Source organism: Macaca mulatta, chromosome 12, assembly GCF_049350105.2.
Source record: "Macaca mulatta isolate MMU2019108-1 chromosome 12, T2T-MMU8v2.0, whole genome shotgun sequence".
Lineage (NCBI taxonomy): Eukaryota > Metazoa > Chordata > Mammalia > Primates > Cercopithecidae > Macaca > Macaca mulatta.
Window position 1 is genome coordinate 79,250,123 of NC_133417.1, and position 24,110 is coordinate 79,274,232.

General features: G+C 37.8%; 1 protein-coding gene across 1 annotated transcript in view; it reads right to left on the bottom strand.

Annotated features, from left to right (window-relative positions):
* Positions 1 to 24,110, bottom strand: part of CIR1 (corepressor interacting with RBPJ, CIR1) — a 46,870-nt gene continuing 22,760 nt past the window's right edge. Inside the window, exons 8-10 of the mRNA XM_002808014.4 lie at positions 4,196 to 4,302; positions 2,916 to 3,001; positions 1 to 1,131 (exon numbers count right to left, since the gene is read on the bottom strand). Coding sequence (XP_002808060.4) covers positions 483 to 1,131; positions 2,916 to 3,001; positions 4,196 to 4,302 — 842 coding nt within the window. The 3' untranslated portion in view covers positions 1 to 482. The remainder of the gene's footprint in view (positions 1,132 to 2,915; positions 3,002 to 4,195; positions 4,303 to 24,110) is intronic.

A 24,110-nucleotide genomic window follows, 5' to 3' on the forward strand; every position in this document is an offset into this window, starting at 1 on the left:
TTAAAAGTCTTAAAGATTTATTAATCCATTGTTTAATTTATACTAGTGAATTTGGATAATGATTACAATTCACTTCAAGCAAATTCAAATCCTTGAATAACAAATTTGAATTGAAAAAATTAAATTATACCCATTCAATGTACTGTCATTCTTTTAACAATGTTTCAGAACAAAGAAAATGTCACACAGTTATATGCAGTTTTTATCTGGTATGGGGCACAATAAACAGTTACCAACAGAAAATATTTCTACAGCCCCAAAATAGCTTACTTACAAATATTTGCAAAATTCATTCTTATAGTACTCATGTAGTTTTGTACTTAACAGTTTACAGAGATGAAAAATTAAAATTGAGCTTTTTTATTAGAAAGACAATAGTACATAATTTAGCCCTTGCTATAAGTATTCAATAAAAAAGTGGAGATATTTTTATTCCCAGGTAATTGTCACATACAGTCTTTCTTCTCTACTTCTGTGTCACTTTAGTATGCATATCTCCTGTACATTTTTTCTCCTCTGTACACATCTGTGCCATGGCTTCTGGTGTCATTTCTTCTGCTTTGCTCTGCACTGGGACTTCGCTGTGGCCGTTTTCTTATCTCCCTTTGCTTGTAACTACCAGGACTTCTGCTCCGGCTTCTCCTGCTCCTTTCCTCCCTGCCATGGCTTCTGCTGCTCCCCTCCTTTCTTTCAGAGCCTCTCTTCTCTGGGCTATGATGACGGCTTCTGGACTTTTTGTCAGAATCGGAATGGCTCCATTTGCTGTTCTCCCTAGAACTCTCGCGTTTTAAGAACCTGGGCTTTTCCTTGGCTTTTTCCCGGTTATGGTGACTGCTAGAAAGTTCTTCATGAAGTTTTCTCTTCTTAGACTTGTCCTTCTCTTCAGAATCACTGTTGTTATGCCCTGAACACTTGCTTTTCTTTCTTTTCTTCCTTTCTATTTTTTTTTCTTTATTGTCACTCTCACTCTCACTACTGCTTTCTGAAGTCTCAGTAGAGGAAGAGGAGGAGGAGGAGGAGGAAGAGGAGGAAGAAGAGGACTTATGTTTTTTGTGCTTACTTCTGCTCTTCTGAAACTTTTTCTTTTTTCTATCTTTTTTCTTTTTTCTCTTCTCCAGTCGATCTAATTTCCTGTAATTGGGAAACAAACAGTAACAGACTGTGTGAAAAATAGCTATTTCATCAACTGTAAGTTACGAACAAACAATATATTTTCATAGAAGTTATTAAAAATCGTATCCATGGCAGGGCGCGGTGGCTCACGCCTATAATCTCAGCACTTTGGGAGGCCAAGGCGAGCGGATCACAAGGTCAGGAGTTCGAGATCAGACTAACATGGCGAAACCCCATCTCTAGTAAAAATACAAAAATTATCTGGGCATGGTGGCACATGCCTGTAATCTCAGCTACTCAGGAGGCTGAGGCAGGAGAATCGCTTGAACCTGGGAGGCAGAGGTTGCAGTGAGTCAAAATCATGCCACTGCACTCTAGCATGGGCAACAGAGTGAGACTCTGTCTTAAAAACAAAACAAAACAAAAAACTCATATCCATATATGAACGCATTGTTTACTAAATGACAACTCATTTTCTTCCTTTAAAATTATTCAAAGCATGTATACATTAAAAAAATGCATCAAGCCAATTTTCTGACTATACTTCAATAGTAATGACTACTTTTGTGTTAAATTCTTACTGATATGAAATTATATAGCACTCTAAATGGTCATCCTAAAGAAAGTCTGTGAAAGGTGTGTAACATCAGTTGGAACTACTATAAAAGCAAATAGACAGCTATAATCAGATGAAAAATTAATTTTATGTACTATTTTATAGTATGTAAATATCAATCAACATTACATTATCAAAATTCGAGAATATTCTCCAGAAATTCTAAGAGTACACATTAAACTTTTGAAATATTACTTTTATAAAATAATATAGTTAATACTTGTTTTCAACAATTTTTTTTTTTTTTTTTTTGAGACGGAGTCTCGCTCTATTGACCAGGCTGGAGTGCAGTGGCCGGATCTCAGCTCACTGCAAGCTCTGCCTCCCGGGTTTACGCCATTCTCCTGCCTCAGCCTCCCGAGTAGCTGGGACTACAGGTGCCCGCCACCTTGCTCGGCTAGTTTTTTGTATTTTTTAGTAGAGACGGGGTTTCACCGTGTTAGCCAGGATGGTCTCGATCTCCCGACCTCGTGATCCGCTCGTCTTGGCCTCCCAAAGTGCTGGGATTACAGGCTTGAGGCACCGCGCCCGGCAATTGTTTAGTTTTATAAATAATTAGGACAATCCTATTAAAACGTTCTGAATTTCTAAAGAGTACTTCACATTCTCGGAGGAGTAACTTATTTATATGGTATGTTTGAGTTACTCTGAAAATAAGTCTCTAGGTTCTGTCTAGCCATTCTCAAAACTCTACATACTGAAAGCATCATGAGCTCCCTCTATTGGACTCAGCAGACATTTCTTGGATTCTTTAATTCGGAGGTAGTCTGTTTAACAAAATTCACGTTTACCTTAAATTTAAGCATTCTTTCTGCATTCTCATAAGATTTTACAAAACATTAAAAAAAAAAAGGCCAAAAATGTTTCCTAAGAACAAATTGCATGCGAAGATGCATACAAATCTATTTTGAAAAGTAAAAGTTATAAATAAGTATAATTCTAAAACGTTCTGAAAAGTGCAATAGTTTTGTGGTATAATCTGAGTATATAATCTTACATCTGAGTATACAATTTCCATGTTACTGAAAAGACAGACAAAATTGTATTAGCTATGGGTGAAGAATAATCAATAAATGTGATACACAATTTAAGTACTTCCATGAGCTCTTAGGATCAGAGTTGTATACGATACTGAGATGAATACTAAGGAAAAAATAAATATATTAAATATACACTTTTAAATTACCTGAGAAGTTTCTGTTTTTGTTTGGTTGTTAGTGACTTTAAAAATTCAACTTCTGGATCTTCTTCACCCTCACTTGCAACATACTCCTGAGTCAACAAAGACATCATTAAATTGCTAGATTTCAAGACAATGTAGTTATAAGATAAAAAAGAAAACATTTATAAATAAGTTTTGTATCAGGGACACACTGTAGATGAATACGGTATTTTGGATTGGGAAATGGGAGGGAATTAAACATTTTTTTTGTAGTCTCCCTGCCGAAGTGGATCATACAGCACTAAGAGGTTAACATGACTGCTTTGCCAGCATCAGGAAACTCTTCCAGGAAAAGGATGATAGACACACACAGAGAAAATGTTTAGAGCATGACTTCCATTCTCTATCTCTTCAATGTTAACACTTGCCAGTTTAAATACTTTATTTTATTTTATTTTATTTTATTTTTTTGAGACGGAGTCTCGCTCTGTCGCCCAGGCTGGAGTGCAGTGGCCGGATCTCAGCTCACTGCAAACTCTGCCTCCCGGGTTTAAGCCATTCTCCTGCCTCAGCCTCCTGAGTAGCTGGGACTACAGGCACCCGCCACCTCGCCCGACTAGTTTTTTGTATTTTTAGTAGAGACGGGGTTTCACTGTGTTAGCCAGGATGGTCTCGATCTCCTGACCTCGTGATCCACCCGTCTCGGCCTCCCAAAGTGCTGGGATTACAGGCTTGAGCCACCGCGCCCGGCCAAATACTTTATTTTTAATTTAATGAAATATAAATATAATTTTTAATTTAATGAGTTTTAAAGGCAGGTCAAAATATCCACAATTTTAGCCTTTATAATTTCAACAGCACATTATCAAATATATAATAATATAGCCCTTCAAACTCAATCATTTTCTGGACCTATGTATAGTTTAATAAAATAAATAAGTTTAAAATATTTTCTACGATTTTTAGGGGTTTTTACCTACTTCTAACCATTGGTTCTATTTAATGTCATATCAGGGATAATTTAGCAGGAAGGAAAAACCAACAGCCTCATCACCAGTTCAGTTAGATATTTTATCCACATAAACTCAGAGGAGCAGTTTCATTTATTAAAATACAGGTTTGTAAACAATTTCTCATTTAGGTTAAAATAATAAAGCCAAATCAAAATACATTTTGGGTATTTGCTTTGCTCTATCTTACTTTCCTATGGATATATGCATATTGGAAAACATTAAGTAGCAATTCACAAGCAATCACATTTAGATGTATAGACATTTTCAGCTTACTGATAAAAAGATCATTACCTGTGATGGATCATTTGCGGTCAAGTTTCTCCCCAGTACATTTCGTTTCAGTGCAAACCCACTGTTTCTCATCTCCGCTATTAGCTCCGAGGGGTGCATCGATGGCCCTGTTCACAAAAATCACAGTTTGAATGTATCATTTATATCTCTCTACCTTTTTCGGACTCCACAGTAGGAATGCAGTTGAAGCTTTGTTAAGTAAAATCACAGCTAAATCAACTCAATAATCTTCTGCTGAGCAAATAATCAGATATGATTTTCTAAAACAGCAGTCTGGAGGTTCGAATAGAAAATAATTGCATTTTCCTTTACGTGCAAGGGGAGTCTTCTTATGTAACTTTGTCATATTGAAAAAGATACATTTCGATGTTATCTGGTTGGCAGTTTTTAATATAAAATCAAAGCAAAATATTATAATAAAAAACTACAATTAAATTTTTAGTAGTTATTCTCTCAGTAAGAGTTCATTTAAAAGATATATTTTTAAAGGTACATGAGAAATTTATTATCCTCATTTCCAAATCAAAATTCCTCATCCTTATTTGTCAAATAACAATACTGAATACATTGCCATGTGGTTGCTAATAACACATGCGCGCGCGAGCGTGCGCGCACGCACACACACACACACACACACACACACACACACACACACACCCTATGGGTAACCACCAAGTACTTTAATTAATCTTGCTTTTATTCCCAGATTTTGAAATTTTTAATTACTAGATTAGGCTGGTAACAGGCAGTTTTAGGCTGGCTATTAGTACGTATGTTTTATATTTTTTTATAAGACACTACACTTCCATTTTTGCAAAATCTCAGACTGAAAAGTGAGATTTTTGGTCCCCAAATATGAACTAACAATAAATTTTAAAAATTTTCAGCTGGGAGTGGTGGCTTATGCATGTTATCCCAGCATTTTGGGAGGCCGAGGTGGAAGGATCACTTGAGCCCGGGAGTTCAAGACCAACTTGGCCAACATGGCAAAGCCCTGTCTCTAAATAAATAAATTAATATACTTTTTTAAAGGTTTGCCTCCTACCCTCAAACATAAGGCTTATGTAAGGTAAGAGAGACTCTTTACCTCCTTTTGTATATTCCTGTTTCATTTTGTTTTCCCTGCTGCTAGCAAACTAATGACAACATTTCATGGCAGCTATTTTAAAGTTGCCACCCTAAATCACCTACACTGGCTTAAATGAACTACCCCAGCTGATGTGTCTGTCATTTACGGAAGAATAAGACAGTTACTGCCAACAAGGAGTTCATAAGGGAGGGTAGGGGGATAGAAAAATATTCAGAAATGAGTTCTTTAGTTTGTTGGTTACTTTGTCTATTTCTTTGAACTGCTTCATTGGTCTTTTACCACTTATTTGCGCGCTCACCTGCATGTTACCATGGAAAGCAAAAGGCAATCAGTTAAAATTTGTTTACCTGTCAATAGCAGATGTGGTTAAAAATTTGATGAGAAAAACTCAGTTATAATATATTTTACTGGACTTTCCAGGCTTTACCATTCCATTCATATTGTCAAAAACAACTGAAAGTTTGCTCTAGGTACAAGGGAGATGATGGGAAAAAACTGTCTATTATTGGAGTATGGGGGAAGCTATTAATGATGTCATAGTTTTAGGAAAAAAAGGCTTATTTAGTTAAGAACAAACAAAAACGCCTGTCTTACATTAATATTTCATTTCAAACCAAGAGGGTTTTTAATTTAATTTTTCTTCTATACAAAATTTTTAATTCCTATGTATTACTTTAATGGCCCTTTAATTATTCAGTCTGATGGCTAATGTTGATAATACAATCTTAAATAAAATTGAATTTTAAATATTAATACTGGTTGCCTCTAAATGGCATAAAAGTGCTCAAACAATTAAGAGCTTTTTTTTTTTGAGATGGAGTCTCGCTCTGTCGCCCAGACTGGAGTGCAGTGGTGTGATCTCGGCTCACTGCAACCTCTGCCACCTGGGTTCAAGTACTTCTCCTGCCTCAGCCTCCAGAGTAGCTGGGATTACAGGTGCCTGCCACCACACCCGGCTAAGTTTTGTATTTGTAGTAGAGACGGGGTTTCACCATGTTGGTCAGGTTGGTCTCACACTCCTGACCTCGTGATCTGCCCGCCTCAGCCTCCTAAAGTGCTGGGATTACAGGTGTGAGCCACCGTGCCCAGCTCAATTAAGAGCTTTAAATGAATAACAAAATGTTTACTTTGGTGGCTTCTCAAATTTCTCATGTAGGAACTTAATATTATAAAGTAGAAAATGTCTCTTCTGAAGTGTCAAAACTACATTTCCGTGTCAACAATTTTATTAGATATCAAATGAATTCAGACACCAAACTTGTTAAGAATTAGAATAAAAACCACTCCAGTAAAGGGTAACAAAGCTTGGCCATCATGAGAGGTTATACTAATTTCACCAGTTTTCATCACAAGATGGGTAATTTTAATAAGATGTTATAGAAAGTGTGCCTTCTTTAAAAGTACTTCCAACTACTTCAAGAAAATGATGTATTTTCCCAGTGTTACAGAGACTATACAGATTATTAAACATTACTCTTCTAGCATTTACATTTTTCAAAAACCCCAACTAAAAACTCTGTGTAGTATATAAATTTAGCACACTTTCACAATGTATGACTGCAAATACAGTGCTTAGTAAAGTGCTTGACAAATAGTACTTAATAAAGACTATTATTTTTACCAGTAGCTATTCAACTTTCTTATATAAAGAAATTATGTCTTTTAATATATAACATATATATATATATATATATATATATATATATATATATATTTTTTTTTTTTTTTTTTGGTAGAGATGGGGTTTTGCCATGTTGCCTAGGCTGGTCTTGAACTCCTCAGCTCAAACAATCCACCTGCCTCGGTCTCCCAAAATGCTGGGTTTACAGGTGTGAGTCACTGTGCCTGGCCACTATGCAACTTCCATGACTATCTCATGGTACTTTTCATAATTCAAAAAAATGCTCTCAGTAGTAATACTTTTCATAATCCAGTCTTATTTACTTTTTTTTTTTTTTTTTTGGTACTTAAACCTTCTCCTATCAACCAAAGTTCTGGGCTTAAAGTTCTAGGTTTAAAAGGAGATGAAACAAGTCAGGTTTAATTAAGATATATTTAGCAAGTATCTTTACACTTTCAATTATGACAGAGGCTATGTAGAGTTACATTGACAGAAATGACTCCAGATCATTTGAGAACTCAAAATTTAGTTGATACAATAGATTACAGATATGTTGATAAAACAGATTACACAAATATGTTCAAATGCAAAATACTTTTATGTATGGTGCCTTAATAATTTCAATTATAGCTGGAGTTGGATCTTAGAAATTGTTTGGCTTATTCTTAAATTTGCTATGGTAGAATAATACTAGAGAATTCAGAAAGAGGGCATTTGTTCTAAAATGCAGATTTGTGAGGGCCCCTTTCTAGATCATCTCAGCCAAGCCTTTGCAGCATGCAAACCAACGTCCCAACTTAGAAAAGCAGGTCCGCTGAAGAAACTGCTCCCAACATTCATTTATTTTACAAACTTCTCTTTGCTGTGATATGGATAAGTGTCAAAATACCAATTGTGTACAGTTCCATGTTCTGATTAGACCACAGGCTCTACTAGAAAAATACCATGAAATCAGAGTCTCAGGAAAGAAAAAATTCTTAGAAGGTAAATTATGCCATACAAAATTATGTGTGTAAAGCGCTTAATCTAGTCACTAAGAGTATTCTTTTTTTTTTCTTTTGAGACAGAGTCTCGCTGTGTCTCCCAGACTGCAGTGCAGTGGCGTGATCTCCAGTGGCGCGATCTCGGCTCACTGCAAGCTCCACCTCCCGGGTTCCCGCCATTCTCCTGCCTCAGCCTCCCGAGTAGCTGGGACTACAGGCGCCCGCCACCACGCCCGGCTAATTTTTTGTATTTTTAGTAGAGACGGGGTTTCACCGTGTTAGCCAGGATGGTCTCCATCTCCTGACCTCGTGATCCACCCGCCTCGGCCTCCCAAAGTGCTGGGATTACGGGCGTGAGCCACCATGCCCGGCCAAGAGTATTCATTTTTACAGAACAAAAACAATGAAAGGTAAAAAAAGAATGTCCTGTTGCAAAATAGGTATTTTATCAAAGAATAATATATAAACTCAAAAGTTCTGGCTATGAGGAAATGTCATACAACTGACTCCACAGTTATAGTATGGCAGTCCCAGGGGAACGCCACAAATGGCATACGAGGGAGACTAAAGCTGAAGGCAAAGACACTTGTGTTTCACTGCAAACACTAGGTCCATCTGCTCCATTCGAAGTTCATCATTCTTTTTTTTTGAGACTTTGTCTCTCTCTGTCGCTCAGGCTGGAGCGCAGTGGTATGATCTCAGCTCACTGGCAAGCTCCGCCTCCTGGGTTCACGCCATTCTCCTGCCTCAGCCTCCCGAGTAGCTGGGACTACAGGCGCCCGCACCACGCCTGGCTAATTTTTTGTATTTTTAGTAGAGACGGGGTTTCACTGTGTTAGCCAGGATGGTCTCTATCTCCTGACCTCGTGATCTGCCTGCCTCAGCCTCCCAAAGTGCTGGGATTACAGGCGTGAGCCACCTGGCCTGGCCCATCATTCTTTTCAAACAATGCATTATCACCTACAATTAAATAGGAGAAAAGGGGGCAGTGAGTTGTAGGTTAGGGTAAGGCTGATTAGAAATGCCTTTCCTGGCCAGGCGCAGTGGCTCACGCCTGTAGTCCCAGCACTTTTGGAGGCAGAGGCGGGTGGATCGCCTGAGTCCAGGAGTTCAAGAGCAGTTTGGGCAACATGGTGAGACTCTGTCTCTACAAAAATTAGCTGGCCGTGGTGGTGCACATGCCTAGACTCCCAGCTACTAGACAAGCTGAGGTAGGAGGATCACTTGAACACAGGAGCTGTGATCTCACCACTGCACTGCAGCCTGAGCAACAGAGTGAGATCCTGTCAAAAGAAAGACAGAAAAAAAGACAGACGGTAAGAAAGAAAGAGAAAGAAAGGGAAGGAAAGGGAAGGCGAAGGAAAGAAAGAAAGGACAGACCAACCGACCAGCCTCTCTCTCCTTCTCCCAAATTTAACACATTATGTACTTAATTTATAGAATGCCACTGTTGGCTGAAACTAAATGGCTACCCTAAAGTCAATATAGTTTTGCTTTCTATTACAGTGATGATCTATTTTTTTCCCTTCTCATCGTGTGTTTCAGCTTTATATTATGGGAAACTGCAAACCTACATCACATAGCTTCAACAATTAACAATATTTTGCCATTCTTGTCTTATCTATTACTTTCAAATTTATTTTTTTTCATAGAATATTGTAAATAAAATCTCAACCTCAATACTTTTATTATGCTTCTCAACATTGATAATTTTAAAATGTCATCAAATAGTCAACATTCAGATTTCTCAAACTGTCTCAAAAGTATCTTTTTACAGTTGGTTTGTTCAGATTAGGATACAAACAAGGTCCACATATTGTATTTGATTTATAGATCTCTTAATCTAAAACACGTATCTAACTTCCCCTCCCTACTGTTATTCATTTGTTAAAGAAATTGGGTAATCTGTCCTGTAGATTTCCCACATTCTGGACAGTGATGCCATTTAATATGTTTCTCTAGCTCTTATATTTCCTATAAACTGGTAGTTAAGTCTAGAGGCTTACTATTAAATTATTTTGATATTTTATACCACATACTTTGGGGGAGTATATGGCAAGTTTTGTAAAGTTTGGATTTAGGAAAATGACACCTGAAAATACACTTCTAGCTAATGAAAACATGTTTCTGGCTAAAGAAAAAGGAGGCCCAGACTGCTTATATGTTCTTGTAATCACTTTCCCATGTATTTATTGCAGCCAAACTAACAGTAGTATAACTGTAAAAGGTTTTAAAATAAACCTCAAACATTATCACAAATTGAATATGATTATTTCCATGAAAGTACAATCTTCTGTCCCTTTTCCTTTCCTAAAATTGGCTATATCTAGTGAATAAGCCAGTCCCTGTCACTAAATGTAAAAAGGACAGTTAGACACTAGAGTATTGATCAACAGGGAGATCTGTGTCTAATAGGACTTATCAAGAATTATCTTACACTTATATTTGATTCCTAATATTACCATAACCTTTCTTTTAAGAAAGCTTAGAGAAAGTTACCTTTTAAAAAGACTAAAAAAAGGGGCTCATTAGGAACATGCAGCATAACACCCGGGAAAAAGTGAAGAAAGCTATTAATAAAGTGTGTGGGTGATTTTTATTTATATAGATGAGAATGTTTTATGTATGATTTTCTAAAGGTTATGCAAGAACCAATTGTACTGAATTGTAATAAAACTGCTCCATACTGGGAATTTTCCTGACACACTGCCAGTTCATCTTAGTGGAGGGTAGAGACAATAGGGTTTCTTATTGCCCTTATCCCAAGTTCATACTGAAGACGGCTAACTGATGTCTATTGAAACACACAATGTAAAGGAAAAATTAAACATTTCATTTTAGTCTATGTGTCTGCAAAGTACACAAAGGCAAAGAAATATGAAACTGTCTTTATTGTATGCTAGTAAAAAAAATCAGTTTATTAGAAACTTTGCCTTACAGAATGAATATATTTTATTTTTATTTTTATTATTTTTATTTTGAGATGGAGTGTTGCTCTGTCACCCAGGCTGGAGTGCAATGATGCCATCTCAGCTCACTGCAACTTCCACCTCCTGGGTTCAAGCAATTCTCCTGCCTCAGCCTCCTGAGTAGCTGTGATTACAGGTGCCAGCCCCCAAACCCGGCTAAGTTTTGTATTTTAGTAGAGATGGGGGTTTTATCATGTTGGTCAGGCTGGTCTCAAACTCCTGACCTCAAATGATCCACCTGCCTTGGCCTCCCAAAGTGCTAGGATTACAGGCATGAGCCACCGTGCCTGGCCTAGAATGAATATAAAGATGTATGACTTATACGTAATTACTTATATTTTCTTTTTTTTTTTTTTTCCGAGACGGAGTCTCACTCTGTCGCCCAGGCTGGAGTGCAGTGGCGCAATCTCGGCTCACTGCAAGCTCTGCCTCCCGGGTTCACGCCATTCTCCTGCCTCAGCCTCCTGAGTAGCTGGGACTACAGGCGCCCACCACCACGCCCGGCTAATTTTTTTGTATTTTTAGTAGAGACCGGGTTTCACGGTGTTAGCCAGGATGGCCTCGATCTCCTGACCTCGTGATCCGTCCGCCTCAGCCTCCCAAAGTGCTGGGATTACAGGCGTGAGCCACCGCGCCCGGCCTACTTATATTTTCAACTTAATTTATATGCAAATATTTTAATGATGATACATCTGGCAATAATAGTTAATTCACAGCCCTAGACTACAAAAAAATCATTTGTGCTGTGATGAACCTGAAGTATTTAGAAGTCAGCATTATTATTACTATTATTTTTTGAGACAGAGTCTCAGTCTCTTCCCTTGGCTGGAGTGCAGCAGCACAATCTCGGCTCACTGCAACCTCTCCCTCTCAGGTTCAAGCGATCCTCTCGCCTCAGTCTCCCAAGGAGCTGGGATAACAGGCGCACACCACCATGCCCGGCTAATTTTTGTATTTTTAGTAGAGACGAGGTTCACCATATTGGCCAGGCTGGTCTCGAACTCCTGACCTCAGCCTCTCAAAGTGCTGGGATTATAGGCATGGGCCACCGTACCCAGCCCAGAATTTAGCATTATGTTTTAAATGAGTTATGGGAATATTAATGCTCTTGAAAAGTTAAGCATCCATGAGCCTCAAAAACTTGCTGAATCAAATAAATGAGATACCAAAGAGTACCTACTGTATGATTTCACTTATATGAAGCTCAAGAACAGATAAAATTAATACACTGGATTAGGAATTAAAAAATTGGTTGTGGGAGGAGAAGGCAGCCTGGAAAAGGACAGAAGGGCATTTTCTAGGGTGATGGCAATGCTCTGTATCTTGTCAGGGATGTTGGTTACCTGGGAGCATACATTTATCAAATTCCAACTCTACATTTAAGACCAGTGCATTTTACTTAAAAAAAAAAAAAATGAGATTTTAAATCCATAAACAGTGATTACTGAGTAACTATGGTACTGTATCCACTCATTATATCTATACACTATGAGAAGACCTCTGCAAAGGGAATTCAAACTTACATATCTCAAGTATATAACACAGAAAATGGTTTAAAAAATTAGTGTGTAATACCAGTCAGAATGGTGATGATTAAAAAGTCAGGAAACAACAGGTGCTGGACAGGATGTGGAGAAACAGGAATGCTTTTACATTGTTGGTGAGAGTGTAAGCTAGTTCAACCATTGTGGAAGACAGTGTGGCAATTCCTCAAGGATCCAGAACTAGAAATACCATTTGACCCAGCAATTCCATTACTGGGTATATACCCAAAGGATTATAAATCATGCTACTATAAAGACACATGCACACATAGGTTTATTGCAGCACTGTTCACAATAGCAAAGACTTGGAACCAACCCAAACGTCCATCAATGATAGACTAGATTAAGAAAACGTGGCATATCTACACCATGGAATACTATACAGTAATAAAAAAGGATGAGTTCATGTCCTTTGTAGCGACATGGATGAAGCTGGAAACCATCATTCTGAGAAACTATTGCAAGGACAGAAAACCAAACACCGCATGTTCTCAGTCATAGGTGGGAATTGAACAATGAGAACACTTGGACACAGGGTGGGGAACATCACACACTGGGGCCTGTCGTGGGGTGGTAGAATAGGGGAGGGATAGCATTAGGAGAAATACCTAATGTAAATGATGAGTTGATGGGTGCAGTAAATCAACATGGCACATATATACATATGTAACAAACCTGCATGTTGTGCACATGTACCCTAGAACTTAAATAAAATTAATTAATTAAAAAAATTAGTGGGTAATATTGAGATTTTATTATTTTATCTCCTTAGCGCTTGAGAGAGCTTGTTTTTTGCTTCAAGTTTATAATATTTTGGGGAAAATTTTTCATAGGAAAGAACTTAAATTGCAAATTTTTACTATACATTCAGAAGAGATTATAAATGGTAATGTTTAGAATAGTTAGCAAAGCCTTTCCATTCGCTTACTCACTAAACCAGTTAGTGGAACACGGAGGTTTGTGTTAAATTCATTAAGAATGATTTGGGTAGAAGAATTAATATTTAATATGTGGACTAAATTTCATTCATTCTCCTTTTCTCAGGTAATCACAAACTAATTTCTTTACTTGAAGCTGATAGACCTTGAGTAGATGAAATGATGGTAATAGGAAGAGTCATGTAAAAGAGAGTTATGACTGATTGGAGAATCATAATACCCCTTTGAGATTATGGGAAGTGTAGCCTCCACTAGTACATGCCTTTAACACCAAGCAGGTTCATTTACTGACAGAACAAGATTGTAATTAATTTGTTCAAGTCAACGAAATTTCACGGAACAGCCATTCTAACAACAAATTTAATTACAAAATTATCATAATGTGTATAAATAATTTGAAATGACTTAACCATTGGTAATACCTAAAATAAAACAGCCAAAATGTGAAGTACTAATTAGGAATATCATTTTGACCTTTGAAGCACTATGACTGGACAAGTTTTACTGAAATACCTTGTTAATAGGCCAGCATTTCTTTTCAACTAACTAGCTTCCTCTCACATAAAAAAATTTTAAACATCAAATCACCTACTTATTATAAAGGAGAGACTTATAATCAACTATAATCAAGTACAATCAAGTACGATCAACTGTATATTATAAAAGAGGGAAATGGTGCCCAACTTCACTTCTTTATTTTGAGGTTGTTTCTTTATTTACTAGTTTCAATATTTGCCTGTTTCAGGAGTTTAGCTTTAATAAAATTCTGGTAACACAAATGTTTTTCTGCAGTAGAATTATGTTGGAGGATTAAAAAGAAGTCTGCCATTAGATGCAGGGCTATGAGTAGCTATCCTGGGAGGACTTCACCTCTCCAAGGAGTTGCATAAGGGAACTGCTCCATAACAGATTCAGGTGGCGTTGCCAGAAGGGCCACTGAATTTATCATCTTTCTTTCTATAGGAAGTTCCTCTGGTGTGCTCCTAGCTGTCTTCCTAGCAAAGATTATGATCAGACAATTATTTTGGGAAATTTCTCGAATGTGTTCCCAAGCAACAAAAATGTCTTCAACACGAAAGGCTTATGAAAAGATGGAGGAGGAGCATGTGCAGCACTTGTTGCAGAAAACTTCTATCAGTACCATGGCTTAGTGCAGCATTCTTCAAGAAAAATTAAATCAAGAATTAGGAAAAATTAGGCAAGGAGAAGAACACTGATACACAAACAAATCTTTGCAGCAAGTGTAAAATAAAACTTCCTTAAACTATTCATTTTCATATGGTTGGAACACAATAAAAACTACAGTGTAAACAAGATTGGATAGAAACATTTGAGATATTGAGTCCCTATCATATTTTACCCATTTGTGGTGTGTCTGGAACTCAGACTGAAGCAATTCTTACTTTTTTTTAAAAGCAATTTTGTATATTTATAGTGTATCCAGTGACATTATTTTGAATTTGAAATTTACTTTTATTCAAATCATGAAATTCACCATATTATCCTATCTACTCAGTCCCAAATATGTGAAAAAATTATCTAAATTAAAAAAAATTATGGCAGGGCTAGGCATTGTGGCTTATGCCTCTAATCCCAGCACTTTGGGAGGCCGAGGCCAGAGGAACACTTAAACCTGGGAGTTTGAGACTAGCCTGGGTAACATAGTGAGATCCTGTAAATTTTTTTACAAAAAAATTTGGAAATGATCCACGCATTGTGGTATGTGCCTGTGGTCCCAGCTACTCTGAAGGCTGAGGTGGGAGGACTACTTGAGCCCAGGAGGTCAAGGCTGCAGTGAGCTGCGACTGTGCCACTGCACTCTGGCCTGGGGGACAAAGCAAGACCTTTTCTAAAAAAAAAAAAAAAATTATGGCAAAGTATAGATAGATAATAACTGAAAAATCCAAAACTCAATTAGTGAAATACAAAATAAATGTTAACAAATTTGGAGTCAATGTTTATTCACTTTTTGTTGCTTTTATAACTTCTGGGGTTCAGTCCAATACAGAGAGCTTGAAAGTCCTCTTATTCTTATAACAAGAAAAAAGTTGAAAAACAGAAAATTTAAAAATCTTAAATTTATCAGAGAATTGAGGTCTCAGGGCAAACCGCTGCCCTGAAAACTGGAGAGATAGGTAATACAGACTATTACAGTTTGCTGGAATCAGAAACTACTGCTGGAGCCAGCCATTGGTAGGAATACTTAGAGTAATTTGACTAATTGTTGGAGACTGAGCTGGACTAGCTTGACAGATAAAATCTCCTAGAGGCCCAAGCATAGTAGAGCCCCCTTTCATGAGTTTTACTTCCAGAGTCTCCAGCAGGTTCTCATTGCGAACACCAAAGCACAATCTCCGTGTGCTTCCCTTTCCCCAGCACAAAGGGAAAAGTAACCATTTCCAAATATGCCCAGAGCATTTTGTTTTCCTTAACAAATGCTTACTCTCAAGGGAAACTATGTCACCACAGCCTAGCCTACATGGGAAAATAAAGCTGAGAAACACACGTGAAGGTTGCAGCCCACAGGCACAGGCTCACTAAAAGACTAAGACTTAATCATAGAATAAGAGAATGCTTCCTTCTTCCCCACATCTTACTACCACATGAGGAGCATTCCTGTATAATATCAGGGGATTAAAAAGAAAAGAACTGCAAAGCTCAGACTCTTAATACTGCAAGAGGAGTCTTTTGGGAAAGCTAAAGATAAGGGCAGACAAAAACAAGGACACTAGAGGAAATTTTAGTCTCTGACATCTACAGTGACAGCAAACAGTAGATACAGTCTAAGGCCTAGCCAGATAAACATAAAACCTCACCTTACAGGCCTGTTTACCTCAGTTCCTTTTACATGATACACCATGTCCAGCTTTCAACAAAAAATTACAAGGTATGCTGTATTAGTCCGTTTTCATGCTGCTGATAAAGACATACCCTAGACGGGGAAATTTACAAAAGAAAGAGGTTTAATTGGACTTATAGTTCCACGTGTTTGGGGAAGCCTCACAATCACGGCAGAAGGCAAGGAGAAGCAAGTCACATCTTACCTGGATGGCAGCAGGCAAAGAGAGAGAGCCTGTGCAGGGGAATTCCTCTTTTTAACCCATCAGATCTCATGAGACTTACTCACTATCACAAGAACAGCATGGGAAACACTTGCCCCCGTGATTCAATTACCTCCCACCGGGTCCCTCCCACAACACATGGGAATTCAAGATGAGATCTGGGTGGCGACACAGCCAACCCATATCATATGCCAAAAGGCAAAAGCCACAGTCTAAAGAGAAAAGCAAGCATCAAACCAGACTTAGATATGGCAGAGATTCTGGAAGTATCAGACTGGGAATTTAAAATAACTAAGATTAATATGTTAAGGACTCTAATGGAAAAACTGGACAACATGCAAGAACAGATGGATAATGTAAGCAAAGAGAGGGAAGCTCTTAGAATCAAAGGAAATGCTAGAAATCAAAAAACACTTATCAGACTTAGATTAGTTGTAAATTCATATTTACAATGCCTTTGATGGGCTCATTAGGAGGAAAGAACCAGTGAGCTTTAAGATATGTCAGTGGAAACTTCCCAAACTGAAAAGAGAGAAAAGAAAAAGAATATTCAAGAACTGTGGGACAATTATGAAAAATGTTACATGTGTATAATGGAAATAATGGAGAATGAAAAGAGAAAGGAACAGAAGAAATATTTGAAATAACAATGGCTGAGGATTTCCCAAAACTAATGATATATGCCAAACCACATATCCATAGCTCAGAAAACACCAAGCAAGATCAATACCAAGAAATCCATACCTAAGCATATCACATTCATACTGTAAAAAAATCAAAGATGAAGAAATTTAGTATCTAGTGCAAGTATCCTTCAAAAGTGAAGAAGAAATAAAGACCTTTTCAGACAACAAAAATGGAGGAAATTTTGCCAGTAGACTTGTCTTTAAGGAAATATTGAAAGAAGTCACTTAGTGAGAAAGAAAATCATATAGGCCAGAAACTCATATCTACATAAAGGCAGAATGTTTGAGAAAGAGATGAAGTATGTCAAATACAATCTTTTATTTTTAATATTCTTAACTGATCTAAAAAGACAAGTTTGTTCAAAATAATGAAAACAACAATATACAGGGTATTATAGCTTAGATATGAATGAAATGTGTGGCAGCAATGTTATAAGGGATGCGAGGGAGCTATTCAGTTGTAGAACAGGGACTGGGTTACTCTGTTATGAGTTACCTGTACTAACCATGAAGTTGTATAGTATTATTTAAGAGTGAACTTACATTAGTTGTAAATTTATATTTACAACTGTGGCATACACATACTAAAAGTGGTTCTAGGGCAATCACTAAAAAAATTTTTAGAGTATAATTAATATACTAAAAGAGGAGATAAAATGGATTCCTATAAAATGCTCAATTAAAATCAGAGAAAACAGAAACTAAGAGACAAAAAATGAAACAAAAAATTACAGCAATGAATAGAAAACAATTACAAATATAGTAGATATTAATCCAACTATTTCAATCATTGCTTTTGATAAGAATGGTCTTAACACACCAATTAAAAGACAGAGGCTGGGTGTGGTGGCTCACATCTGTAATCCCAGTACTTTGGGAGGCCAAGACAGGAGGCCAGGAGTTGAAGACCAGCCTGCGCAACATAGTGAGAGTCTGTCTCTACAAAAAATATATATATATATATATTTATTTTTTGAGACGGAGTCTCGCTTTGCGCCCAGGCTGGAGTGCAGTGGCCGGATCTCAGCTCACTGCAAGCTCCGCCTCCCGGGTTTACGCCATTCTCCTGCCTCAGCCTCCCGAGTAGCTGGGACTACAGGCGCCCGCCACCTCGCCCAGCTAGTTTTTTGTATTTTTAGTAGAGATGGGGTTTCACCGTGTTAGCCAGGATGGTCTCGATCTCCTGACCTCATGATCCGCCCGTCTCAGCCTCCCAAAGTGCTGGGATTACAGGCTTGAGCCACCGCGCCCGGCCTACAAAAAATATTTTAAAAAATTAGCTGGGCATTGGGCGCGGTGGCTCATGCCTGTATTCCCAGCACTTTGGGAGGCCAAGGCGGGTGGATCATGAGGTCAAGAGATCGAGACCATCTTGGCCAACATGGTGAAACTCGGTCGCTACTAAAAATACAAAAATTAGCTGGGTATGGTGTTGCACGCCTGTAGTCCCAGCTACTTGGGATGCTGAGGCAGGAGAATCATTTGAACCTTGGAGGTGGAGGTTGCAGTAAGCCGAGATCATGCCACTGCACTCCAGCTGGGCAAGAGAGCAAGATTCTGTCCCCACCCCCCAAAAACAAAAAATTTGGTGGGCATGATTGTGCATGCTTGATATCCTAGTTACTTGGGAGGCTAAGGTGGGAGGATAGCTTAAGCCCAGGAGTTTGAGACCACAGTGGGCTATGACCTTGCCACTACACTCCAGCCTGGGCAAGTGAGAGGGATGCTGTCTCTTAAAAAAAAAAAAAAAAAAAAAAGACTTTGAGTAGATAAAAAAACAAGACCCAACTATAGGTTATTGTTGTCCACAAGAAACCCACTTTAGAAATAAAGACACAGATAAATTAAAAGGACAGAAAAATATATACCATGCTAACACTAATTGATAAGGCTGGAGTACCTATATTAATGTCAGACAGGTAGATTTCAGAGCAAGGAAAATCATCAAGGATAAAGACAGACATTACATAAATTATAAAGGGGTCAATTATCTAGGAAGATACAACAATCCCATGTGTACATGCCTAACAATAAGCATCAAAATATATGAGGCAAAAACAGATATAAAGGTTTTTAGAAACAGACAAATCTGCTGTAATAGCTGGAGATGTCAACACCCCTCTATCAGTAACTGACAGATCCAGCAAGCAGAAAATCAGCAGGATATAGAACTGAATAGTACCATCCATCAACTGGATGTACTAACATTAATAGAATACTTCCTCTAACAACAGCAGAATATACATTCTTCTCCCATTTGTATAGAACATTCACCAAATAGACCACATTCTGGGCCATATGAGACACCTCAACAAAGGTAAAAGAATAGAAATCATACAAAGTATGCTCACAGACCATAATGGAATTCAACCAGAAATCAGTAACAGAAAACTAGCTGGAAAATCCCCAAATACTTAGAGATCTAAAAACACACTTATAAATAAACACAGGAGTCAAAAAGTAGTTAAAAAGAAAGTTAAAAAAATTTTTTTGAACTAAAGAAAATGGCTGGGCGCAGTGGCCCACACCAGTAATCCCAGCACTTTGGGAGGCCAAGGCAGGAGGACTGCTTGAGCTCAGTTTGAAGCTGCAGTGAGCTATGACTGTGCCATTGCATTTCAGCTTGGGCAACAGAGACCCTGACTCTAAAAAAGAAAATGAAAATACAATTGCTGTGTAATCAGGAATTTGGCTAGCCTTTGTCCCTAGAGTCTTGGGTCCCTAGGTACATAGTAAATAAGCAGTAAGATTTTAAAAGGCATCTTTTTTCCTGAGCAGCAATTCTCAACAATGGGCTTAAAATCTTCAGTAAATCATGCTGTAAACAGATGTGCTGTCACCTAGGCTTTGTTCTTCCATTTACAGAGCACATGCAAAGTAGATTTAGCATAATTTTTAAGGGCCCTAGAATTTTCAGAATGATAAATGAACATTGCCTTCATAAATTATCAGCTACATTAGCCTCTAACAAGAGAGTCAGCTTGTCCTTTCGAGCTTTGAAGCCAGGTACTGACTTCTCTTTGCTAGCTATGAAAGTCGTAGATGGCATCTTTTGCCAACAGAAGGCTGTTTTATCTACATTGAAAACCTGTTGTTTAGTGTCACTACCGTCATCAATTATCTTAGCTATATTTTCTAGAGAACCTGCTGCAGCTTCTACATCAGCATTTGCTGCTTCACCTTGCAGTTTTGTTAGGGTTGTGGCTTCTTCCCTTAAACCTTATGAACCAATCTCTGCTAGCTTCCAAATTTTCTTCTGCAGCTTCCTCACCTCTATTAGCCTTCACAGAGTTGAAGAGAGTTTGGGGCCTTGCTTTGGCTTAAGGGAATGTTGTGGATGGTTCGATCTTCTATCCAGATTACTAAACTTTTCTCTGTATCAGCAGTAAGGCTGTTTCACTTTTTTCTCATTTGTGTGTTCATTGGAGTAGCACTTTTGATTTCCTTCAAGAACTTTCCCTTTGCATTCACAAGTTAGCTAATTGGTGTAGGAGGCTTACCTTTCTACCTATTTCAGCTTTCAACATGCTTTCCTTATTAAGCTTAATCATTTCTAGCTTTTGATTAAAGTGAGAGATGTGTGATTCTTCCTTTCATTTGAACACTTAGAGGCCATTGTAGGGTTAATTGCCTAAATTCAGTATCATTGTGTCTCAGAGAACAGGGAGGCCTGAAGAAAGGGAGAGAGATGAGGGAAGAGGCAGTGGGTGGGGCATTCAGAACACACAAAACGTTTATCCATTAAGTTCACCATCTTCTATAGGTGCAGTTTGCAGCGTCTCAAAACAATTACAATAGTAATGTCAAAGATCACTGAGCACAGACCACCATAATGATATAAAAATAAAAGTTTAAAATACTGCAATAATTACCAAACATGTGACCCAGAGACAAAGCAAGCACATACAGTTGGAAAACTGGTGCTGATAGATTTGCTCAGCACAGGCTTACCACAAACCTTCAATTTGTAACACAGCATCTGCAAAGGGCAAGAAAGTGAAGCAGGATCAAACAAGGCAAGCCTGCATTAGAGTTTCAGGGCTGGTTGATCCACTATCACTGCTGGTGTAGAGCTGAGTTCAATGGTGGGCATAATGGGTGGTTGAGAAGCAGGCTAAAGGAGAGCTAGCACTCCCAGCAACCCCAGGTCTAGTTTTCCTACACAGTAACTGTTGATTTATTTATAAAAAGTTTCTGTAGCAATAGGGTCTTGCTGTGTTGCCAAGGTTGGTCTCAAAAAATGCTGGTCTTGAAGTATCCTCCCCTCTCAGCCTCCCAAAGTGAGGCGATTATGGGCATGGGCCATCACACGTGGCCCAGAGTGACTGTTTAGTGTTACCTGTTTGCTTCCTGAAGAAATAAATCTGCAATTCAAACATGGAAAGATGTGCAAAATCTTTGTTTGCTTGGGGAAAAGAATTATTTAATTGATAGAATTTTGCTTTATATTTATTGTGACAATCTTACTAATATTCATTTGCTTTATAGGTATCTATACACAAATTCTTATCCCCTTGTGGGTTAGAAGTTTTAATTATTATAAGACTATGCATTCTTTTGTGTGTATGTTTAAGCATCATAGAAAAATACGTTCCACGGGCTGGGCACAGTGGCTCACGCCTGTAATCCCAGCACTTTAGGAGGCTGAGACGGGTGAATTACGAGGTCAGGAGATGGAGACCATCCTGGCTAACACGGTGAAACCCAGTCTCTACTAAAAAAAAAATATTAGCCAGGCGTGGTGGCGGGCGCCTGTAGTCCCAGTTACTCAGGAGGCTGAGGCGGGAGAATGGCGTGAACCCAGGAGGTGGATGGAGCTTGCAGTGAGCCGAGATCCCGCCACTGCACTCCAGACTGGGCGACAGAGCGAGACTCTGTCTCAAAAAAAAAGAAGAAAAAAGAAAAATATATTCCATGGACGAACGTGGGGCAGGTATCGGTGGTTTTAGTTGTATTACATTGTGAAATTCAAAGGCAAAGAAAATGGTATTAAAACCACATTCTTTACCCCATATTATATGATTCTATTTGTATAAAATGTCCAGAGTAGGCAAATCTATAGAGACAGAAAAAAATTAGGTGGTTGCCTGATGCTGGGGCCTAGAGGGTGAGGGCTAAGGGATATCTTTCTTGGGTAACAAAAATATTCTAAAATTGACTGTGGTGATGGATGTATAACTCTGTGAATATACTAAAGGCCACTGAATTGTATGCTTCAAATAGGTAAATTGTATGGTATGCAAATTACAGCTCAAAAAAGTTGTTAAAACAAACTTGCTGTTGATATAGCCCACTGTGGATTTAAAAATATTTAATTTAAACATACATTAAAAACACAAGTAGCTGACAGATGTTAAGAGTCAATGATAAGAACAAGGGCTATAGAATATAGATAAAATCCAGGTGGGCTGGCCATTTAATTGTATTCTAGTATAAAAATATTTTACAAAAATTCAGTCGGCACTGAAGCTTACAAGTTTTACATATAATTTTGAGTATCTGGAGTAGATGAAAACTTACAAAGTTAAGATGATCTTATCAGTAGAAAAGATATTCTAAACAATTTTAGCCCAAAGAAGCATTTTGATTGCCTAATTTATCTTTGTAAAGGAGAAGTAAATCTTATAGCTGGTCTCCGTAAACCTCACAGCTGGAACATTCTAACAGCACCTTGCAGTTTCCAGTGATCAAAGTAAGTTACTTTATATACTAAACTAAGAATTTCATAATAGAAATAATGCAACACCAGGGGGTACCGTTATCGTGAAATAATTACACTCCTGAGAGATTACAGGCACAAGGCTGTACCCCAGGGGTGTGATTATCCCATGATAACCACATCCACTGAAATTGCCTTATTGCAAAAATAATCTCTATTCACTGGTGAGACATTATTCAATAGGTGATTTTTTTTTTTTTTTTTAATGAAAAGGCTTTTTTTTTTTAGCTTGAATCAGCAAGTGGATTAGAAAATTGGTCAGTTTATTTTTCATTGCATTCAAATTCAGAACACAACATCATTATTATTTGCTTTCCTATTTGATACAGTAGAATTTTGATTTTGTTTTTGAGAAATCTTTCAGAGTTTCTATTTGCTTTAGCTGACTACTACTGCTAAATTTATGTCAAACTTTAAAAGCATTAATTGAGCAATTCAATTTTAAATAACTTACTTCTATGTACAGTTTTTAATTCTTCTAAAACAATGTTCATTTACAAAACTTATAAATGCAATGTACCTTCACTAATGGAATTACAGGTAGGCCAAAAAGATGAAACCAAAAATCTCAAGTAATCCTACCACCCAGACACAACCACTGTTAATAATTGTCTATCTCCTTCCAATCCTTTTTCTAAAAGTATCTGTCTCTCTGTCTACATGTCTACCTAAAGATACAAAGAGAAACACAAATGTAACTACTCTGTTTTACAACCTGCTTTTCTTATTTGACCAAAGATTGTAAACGTTCATATCATTAAGAAATCTTCATATCACTTAAAATAGCTACATGGGATAGTATTCCATTGTAACAATATTCTATAATTACTCACTTAATATCATTTTATTAGACATTTAGGTGTTCTTTATTTTTTTTCTCTGTAGCCCAGGCTGGAGTGCAGTGGCACAACTTCGGCTTACTGCAACCTCTGCCTCCCAGGTTTGAGCGATTCTCGTGCCTCAGCCTCCTGAGTAGCTGGGATTACAGGTGCACACCAGCACGCCCAGCTAATTTTTATATTTTTAGTAGAGACAGGGTTTCTCAATGTTGTCCAGGCTGGTCTCAAACTCCTGACCTCAGGTGATTTGGCCTCCTGCCTTGGCCTCCCTCACCTGTTGGGATTACAGGTGTGAGCCACCAAGCCCAGCCTCTCTTTTACTGTATACATAATCCTTTGTGACTAAATGTTTGAACATATCCATGATTATTTCCTTAGGGTAGATTCATGACTTTGTAATAAGTAAAACATAATTTAAAGAAACAGAAAAAGGTACTTTGCTCCCAAATCGTCAGTTGTTCTTA